Consider the following 7,889-nt stretch of genomic DNA (forward strand, 5'->3'; position numbering starts at 1 on the left):
AAGTCCTAGGTCATGCCCATTCATTGAAACTTAGTCCTACACTCCCTTTTATACACTTCTCTCTTCAGTTCTTTTTATGAGAATTAGTTATTTTTATTTAATACTGTGGAGAGGAAATATAAATAATTAAGACTTCTGGATTTTTAAAAATAGTTTTGTGGAGGTTTTTTTTGTCTGTTCCACATAAACTAGTAAACAGTTCAGGATAGGCTTCCCAACCCTCCCGCCCTGGCGGGGGACCCCAGGATTTCCACCCTCTTCCCCCGCTCCCCAAAAAAATGGAAGCGGGGGGAGGGGGGAAACGGCGCCGGGGAGCATGGCGAGCCCATCTCGAAGGAGCAGCCACAGCGAGCGGAGAAGAGGTGGCAGCGGCGCAGCGGCCTCGCCCGCTCCAAGACGGGGTGGCTCGCCACGCTCCCCGGCGCCGTTTCCCCCCTCCCCCTAACTCCACCCCAGTGTCTCCTGGCTCCACCCCCAAAGTCTCCTGGCTCCACCCCCAAAGTCCCCAGATATTTCTGGGGTTGGACTTGGGAACCCTAGTTCAGGAGATTGTTGCTCCATTTGTTATAATAGCTGAGTGGTGGTCAGGAGGCCATCTCTGTGGGTGATTCCCATCCATCCTTCAGAACTTCCTGTTGGCGCCTTCATATGAACATGAACATATTAAGCTGCCTTATACTGAATCAGACCTTTGGTCCATCAAAGTCAGTATTGTCTTCTCAGACTGGCAGCGGCTCTCCAGGGTCTCAAGCTGAGGTTTTTCACGCCTTCTTGCCTGGATCCTTTTTGGAGATGCCAGGGATTGAACCTGGGACCTTCTGCTTACCAAGCAGATGCTCTACCACTGAGCCACCATCCCTCCCTTTCAGAATGATCCTCCCTTCAGTTTTGGGTCTCCAAAAGCAGTAACCGTAATTCAAATAATACTCTAATTCTGTTAAAGAAAACGTACTAAACAAGAACATTAATGGCCACATAACAGTACCCAGTGAGATACAGGGTAGAACGGCAAGAAGAAGAGAACAGCACATAGAAACAAGAATGTTGTTGATGATGGGAGGGCCTCCTAACCTCCACCTTCTCCAGACTCCACCCCCAAATTCTTCAAGAGTTTCCCAACCCAAGGTTGGCAACCTTAGCAGGAAATGATACTGTGAAAGTGTAAGCATTTATTTTTCCAAGCTAAAGAAATTGCTTGAGGCACATTTAGGACAGTGGCTGAAGTTAAGCCACTGTCCATTTTTGTATATACCTCAGGAATAGATCTGACACTTAAAAAAAAAAAAACCAAGCAGATGCTGTGGTTTGGGGGGAAACAGACCAGTCAGAAGGCAGCTGTGTCTCGCCTTGATGGCTGTGCTTGGAGGCCTTATGTGTGCAAAGAGGCCCCCAGCCTTTCAGAATTAGCGGCCACCACACAGCTCTTGGTGAGTGTTGCTCTGCTGGACACCGAGGCCTGACCAATTTGAGGGCTATCACTCAAGCTCCAAGACGTACTTTTGTGGTCTGCAGAGGCCCTCACTCTCCTTCCTTGTGGTTTGCTCAGAGGCAGCTTTGCAGACCCTGCCTTTCTAGTGCTGCCACTTGAACAGTCTCAGACACATCTCTGAGGATGTCTGGGTTCGGACAATGGCCAAACCAAACTGGAAATCAGAGAGGAAAGAGCCAGCAGACGTTATGGCTGATTTAGTGAGCCCTTCAGATCTACACTTAGGATTGCAAGAAGAAACTGAGTAGGCCACGGAATAAAGCAACATCCATATTGCTTTGCAGGTACAGATCGAATGTCCATCTGTTTCAGCATTCTGGGTCCCACAATGGCCAGCAAGATGAATCTGGGCATTCTTGTTGCATGATCCCAGGGCCAGATACTGGGGAGAATAGCTGGGCTGAAGCCAAGGCTAAAATGGTAATTTTTCTAGAATTAACGTGACATCTCTCTCTCTGTCTCTCTCTCATTGATCATCTATTAATCACCGATCTCCCTCTCTCTCTCACTCTCTCTCATTGATCATCTATCTATCTATCTGTCTCTCTGTCTGTCTGTCATGAGCCCTGATGAGGAGGAGCTGGAAGGGTTAACAGACCTGGAAGAGTTGCCAGACAGTTCCTCAGCTGAACGAACAGCAGCTGGCCCGTCAATCACTCTCCAGGCACCAGTGTCAGCTGTTGACAATCAATCTCCTCCAAGCTCTCCTCCTCCCATCTCAAGAGTTCAAAGCAGGGTCCAGAAAGAACTTTCAGAGTGAAGACATGAGGCACACCAATGCTTCAGATCTCTCAGCCCTGAGTCTAGCAGAGTCACTGCCATCCAGGGAGCAGGCTGATTGAGACTCCCATATAGCTCCCATCCAGGACCTGGTAACCTTGTGGAAGCAACAAGTCTATTCTCTGGCTTGCATCCACGCTCCTTCCTGATCCTGACCTGCTTGATTTCCTTGGCACCCTGACATTTTGGCTTTTGGACATTGACTTCTGATTCCGGTTTGTGATTCTGCATTGGTGACTTGGTTCCTGCTTGACTTCTTGGACTTTGACCTTGGACTGGCTTTGGACTCCTGCCTGCCTGCACCCTGAGAATGTGACTCCATCCATCCATCCGTCCGTCCATCCGTTTTATCTACCTAACTCATCGGAGGCCAGTTATTTATTTTGTTAATCTTAAGTGGCTGCTGTGAAAGGGGTTTTGTTTCAGAAGAAAATGGATAAGGGAGCTTAAGTCCCCTTCAAACTTGAGAAAGGAGCATGGATTCATGACGAAGCACATGTTTTGTAGGTAGAAGGGCCCAGATCCAATCCCCAGGCAGCATCACCAGCTAGGGGAAAATCTTCCTTGGCTGGAATCCTTGGTGAGAAAAGCACCAGGTAAGATGGACCAATGTTTTGACTCACAGTAAGGCAGCTTCATGGTTTACTGAGCTACATCTTTTGACCTGGGAAACCTTGGTCTCAAATGTGTGGTGAACAGGAAAAGAAATGCGTTTTGCACCTGTTTGGCTTCTTGAGTCAGTGACTGCGCCTGAACTCACATGAAATTCCACAGATGGAATATAGAGATTCCTTCCTGGACAGTCATGCTATTGATGCCATGGAATGCGTGATTTGACTGATAGTAGGTCACTTTTCTCAGAAGCTTAGCAGGGTTGGACACGGTTAGTACTTCGATAGGAAACCACCAAGGAAGACTAGGGTTACTACACAGAGGCAGGTGATAGAACCTGAATGTATCTTACCTTGAAAACTTATAGAGTAACTGTAAGTCAGGTGCAACTTGATGGGACTTTCCTCCACCAGGTCCATTTCTCAGACCTAATAACTGGAGTTCTTGGGAATTGAACAGGGTCTTTCCACAAACTTAGCGTGAGCTTTACCGCTGATCTATGGCTATGGGCTAGAGAGCTTTGGGGGGTGGGTGAGTAAGTAGGCCCAGGTCCAATGGGCTGTTGATTGACAGAGGTGAGTGGAGAAAATATGACCAGTGGTTTCCTGTGAACCAGCTACAGCTTTGCATAGGCTATTCTTTCCGGCCGCTAGCTTGCATTTTCCGTTGCCTCACGTCCTACAGAAGCCATCTGTGAAGACATGTTCTGCGCACGTAGCCCAGAGCTGACACTGGTTGCACTCCACACTCCTCACTCTCACTGCATGCAAAAAAGATGCCTTTGAAATGCATGGGCTTCTGTCTTACCATCTGGGCAGGTAAGTAACAGTTCTGTCTCACAAGATATTTCCTCCAAGTGGTTTGGGATTACCTCTGGTCAGATTTTGTGGAATTGCTCCAATGTCGTTGTGGCACCTTAAAGCCTGTCTGTTCCATAGATGCCACTTTCTGTTGCCTAGAGAGAGAGTTTTCCTACTTCTCCATGGCAGGACAAGTCTTTCTGAGCTCCAGGAGAAGATCTTTGATGAGATCCTAGACCAAATTGCTGCGTCTGTTCTTTCTCCAGTCCATTCCCTTCCTGCGCATGCCTAGAAGGGGAATTTCAGCATTTTTATAACATATTATAATAGATGATTGTAAGCTACCTTGAATGCTTGTTTGAAAACTGAAAGGAAGAATATAAATGGAGGAAATAATATATTTCTTACTTACTATGGAATAAAGTATAGCTAATAAGGAAATAATATATTTCTTACTTACTATGGAATAAAGTATAGCTAATAAGCGCTCCCTTGGTGGACCAGGTCCATGATATATCTAGATAGTGTTAGAAGGATTATTATTATTATTAAAATGTACAGACTGCCCTTCCCCATGTTGGTCTGCAGTAGAAGAACTAGAGTGCCTTAGAGAACAAAATATTTTCAATGTGTAAGCTTTCAAGAGCCAAAGCCAGTGTGGTGTAGTGATTAAGTGTGAGGACTCTTATCTGGGAGAACTGAATTTGATTCCCCACTCCTCCACTTGCACCTCCTGGAATGGCCTTGGGTCAGCCATAGCTCTGGCAGAGGTTGTCCCTGAAAGGGCAGCTGCTGTGAGAGTCCTCTCAGCCCCACCCACCTCACAGGGTGTCTGTTGTGGGGGAGGAAGATAAAGGAGATTGTGAGCAACTCTGAGATTTGGAGTGGAGGGTGGGATGTAAATCCAATGTCTTCTTCATCATCATCAGATATCTTTGAATCTTGAAAGCCCATACCCTGAAATCTTTTTGGTCTCTAAAGCACTGCTAAACTCAAATCTAGCAGCCAATCCCAGACAGCATTTTGTTATTCATCAGCCACAAAGGTCACAGAAGAGATGGCCTGGTGATCAAAAGTAATCTGCCTCTAAACATGGAAGTTCTTGTTAGTTGCCATGTGGACAGAATAAGGAAGAGGCTGTGGAAGGTCACATGCACATAAGGTTTATTGGTAACCAATTTGGTTCAGAACTAATTTTGAGGTGCTGATTCTTCTCTTTAAAGTCCTGTATATGGACTGTGTCTGGAGATATTCAAGGGAGTGGCTGGCCCACCAAGGTCTCTCAGGTTACGAATTCCGGTAATGAATCTCTGCTGTGAATGCTGTCACCTTTAGAGGCTCAGTTGTTCTCTACAATCAATAGAGTGTGTGTTTTGTTACTGCCTCACATTTATGGAATTCATTGTCACTTGAGACTTGCCATCTTCAAGAGCTTAGCCTGATTAAATAACACTGTTTCTTGAAGAAGGCTCTTAACCTCCAAGCATGAGGGAATTTGCCTCCTTCCTGCTGTCAAGATAACAAAGCTCATTTCAGACAAACAACACGGTCTGTTGGAATTTCCTGATTGCCACAAATGATGTGTAGTTAGGTGACCAGAATGGCCTTGTGCCATTTCTGTAATCAGACTCCCCCCCTCCTCAATTGCATAAAACCTATCAGAGAAAAAAAGCAGATATTGTGATTGTCTTTTCTTTTGCCTTGTGGAGTTCAAAGCAGCTCTGAGGGGGGATATCTTATGAGTGAAACAGCTCTGAAGTGGCCCCAATTCATACTCCCCAGTCCCACAGCTGCTTTTTACATGAATAACATCAAAATTTCCTGTCACAGAACTTCAACACACTGTAATAGGATGAGACCAAATTTTGAATGCTGTTTGGTTTGATTCAAACTTATGTGAGAAGTCTTTCCATTTCAAGGATCCCCATAATCTTATAGTCCATATATCAGGAAATAGAGTTGTGCTAGATCCAGGCAAGTCCACATGGCAGAATGAATCTAATACAAGATTCATTTGTGTTATTCAGAAGGCAAAAATGGCTCCTTACAGTGTGTTTCCATTCACAAGCATAAATCCAGATTGCATATTACTTTGTTTATCCGACTGCCCTAATGCCTGCCTTTGACACCTTCTTATCCTACCTCATCACTATTCTCATAGTTTCTCGAGCTCAGGAACTCGTGGTCTCCCAGCCCAGGTCTGCGCAAGGCACTGAAGGCAGGTCTATCACCTTAAGGTGTTCCTACAACTATATCTCCAAGCCAAAGGTTGGCAGCTACCAGTGGGTGAAGGATCCAGGCCTGGTGGTGGTCAAAAACTCCACCCCAGAATTCACGGGAAGGGTGAATTGCACCTCCGACCACCACTTCCTCTTGGACCAGAGAGCAGACTTAGAGATACGAGATCTGAGACATTATGACTCGGGGATATACAGATGTGTGGTGAGCCTCTACGGTGTACAAGAAGCCTCAGGAAATGGGACTAAGCTCCAAGTGATGAAAGCAGCAGGAGGTAAGGTTTGGCAGAAGGGAAATAATTGGTCAGAGTGAAGGAAGGAGCTGAAGCTTGGATTGAAACTATGGATGACATGTGAGATTCATGTTCAGCTCTCCCAATATTTTATTTTTATTTGAAAAGCAGCTGCAGTGGGGTGAGTCTGGGTTTGATCACAACTGCAGTGCTAAGAAGGACTGTTTCAGTCCTTTCTCTCATACTGTTTTCTCTGCTAAATGATCATCTACCCGAATCTGTCCTGTGGAAGTGGGTGGGGAAATACAAGTATGTGTGGTGACTGAGAGAGGAGTAGGCTAGAGCATGAAGTGCTGAGTGTGAGTGGCAGACTTTTAGAAGCCTGCATGACTGTATGGAAGGTGATTGACTGATCAATATTTATATGTCAGAGAAGAAGGTGCCTCCAGTTATGCTGGAGCAGCACAGCAGGGCTAAAGGATCTGTAAGGTATAGATAAGAAGGTAAAGAGTGACTGTAAGCTATTAGTCCTTTGCTAGCTATTTGCAGAAATGTCACAGGATGCTGACTAACATTCCAACTACTATAAATAAGTGTGAGTCCTTTATTGTTGACAGTGAGTGCCCTTACCGTGTACAAAATGGAATGTGGGCTGGTTTTGTTGGGAGAAAAATATTTCTACCCATCCCTCAAGATATGAGAGGCTGTGTGGGTTAGCGGGATTGAGGGTTGTGAGGCTGGGCAGCTATCTCCTGAAACATGAAGATTTGGAAAAACCACACACAACCATTAGTTGCCAGATCTCTTGGATCTCTTAGATCTGGTCTGAACTTTACTCATACATTTGCCATTTGGGGAGAAGGGGGTTTGTGTGTATATGTTTATTTGGGACCAGGTGTTTTCCTTTATACCCAGTTCTGCAATTTTATACCTTCAGTTTTTCATTTATTCTCTCTCTCCTAACAGCTTCTAAGGACAATGAAAAGGAAAAGGGTGTCTCACTGCTGATGGGGCTTGGGCCAGGCCTGGGCTCTGTCCTGGTGGCCTCTGCAGCTGTTCCCCTGATGTTTCTGTACTGTAGGAAGAGACAAGGTGAGAATGAAGAAGGAAGACCTTGATGATTTGTGGCCTGAGAGGTACCATATCCAGCTTGGGAAATTCCTGGGGGTTTGAGGAGAGTGCCCTGGGAGACAGCTCAGCAGGAAAGTGATGCTATTGATCCCACCCTCTAAAGCTGCCATTTTCCCCAGAGTCAATGATCTCTGTGGCCTGCAGCCCAGTGTAATTCCAGGAGAAATCTAGCCCCCCCGCTCCCCGCTTATAAAACTAAATGGGACCACAGTGGGTGTAAGATTATAGAAATAAAAAACCGTGCAAATAACAAAATGCCGAAGTATATTAAGTGAAGGGCATTCAATGAAATTGCTGAGCAGTCAGGTTAGAATGGATAAAAGGAAGTACTTCTTCACCCAAAGGGTGATTAACACATGGAATTCACTGCCACAGGAGGTGGCGGCAGGTACAAGCATAGCCAGCTTCAAGAGGGGATTGGATAAAAATATGGAGCAGAGGTCCATCAGTGGCTATCAGCCACAGCATATTTTTCGACCTCTCTGGGGCAGTGATGTTCTGTATTCTTGGTGCTTGGAGGGGGGGGGCAAAGTTAATCCGCTTTTAGCCCCACTTGTGAACCTCCTGATGGCACTTGGGGTTTTTGTGGCCACTGTGTGACACAGAG

The 7,889-nt window shown here is 45.9% G+C and overlaps 1 protein-coding gene across 1 annotated transcript; it reads left to right on the plus strand.

Moving 5' to 3' along the window:
- Window positions 1-5,793: 5,793 nt before the first annotated feature.
- On the plus strand, window positions 5,794-7,269 carry LOC132571915 (natural cytotoxicity triggering receptor 3-like). Its single transcript, XM_060238707.1, has 2 exons — window positions 5,794-6,193; window positions 7,118-7,269. The coding sequence occupies exons 1-2, from the start codon at window positions 5,794-5,796 to the stop codon at window positions 7,267-7,269; spliced, it is 552 nt and encodes a 183-aa protein (XP_060094690.1).
- The last annotated feature ends 620 nt before the right edge of the window (window positions 7,270-7,889 follow it).

The sequence above is a fragment of the Heteronotia binoei genome, chromosome 5 (genome assembly GCF_032191835.1).
Source record: "Heteronotia binoei isolate CCM8104 ecotype False Entrance Well chromosome 5, APGP_CSIRO_Hbin_v1, whole genome shotgun sequence".
Classification (NCBI taxonomy): domain Eukaryota; kingdom Metazoa; phylum Chordata; class Lepidosauria; order Squamata; family Gekkonidae; genus Heteronotia; species Heteronotia binoei.

Excerpts from the sequence above, each read along its gene's own strand:
- LOC132571915 (XM_060238707.1), top strand. The coding sequence starts at position 5,794 with ATGCCTGCCTTTGACACCTTCTTATCCTACCTCATCACTATTCTCATA. Across the intron at positions 6,194-7,117 it reads AGTGATGAAAGCAGCAGGAG|CTTCTAAGGACAATGAAAAG; the intron begins GTAAGGTTTGGC and ends CTCTCCTAACAG.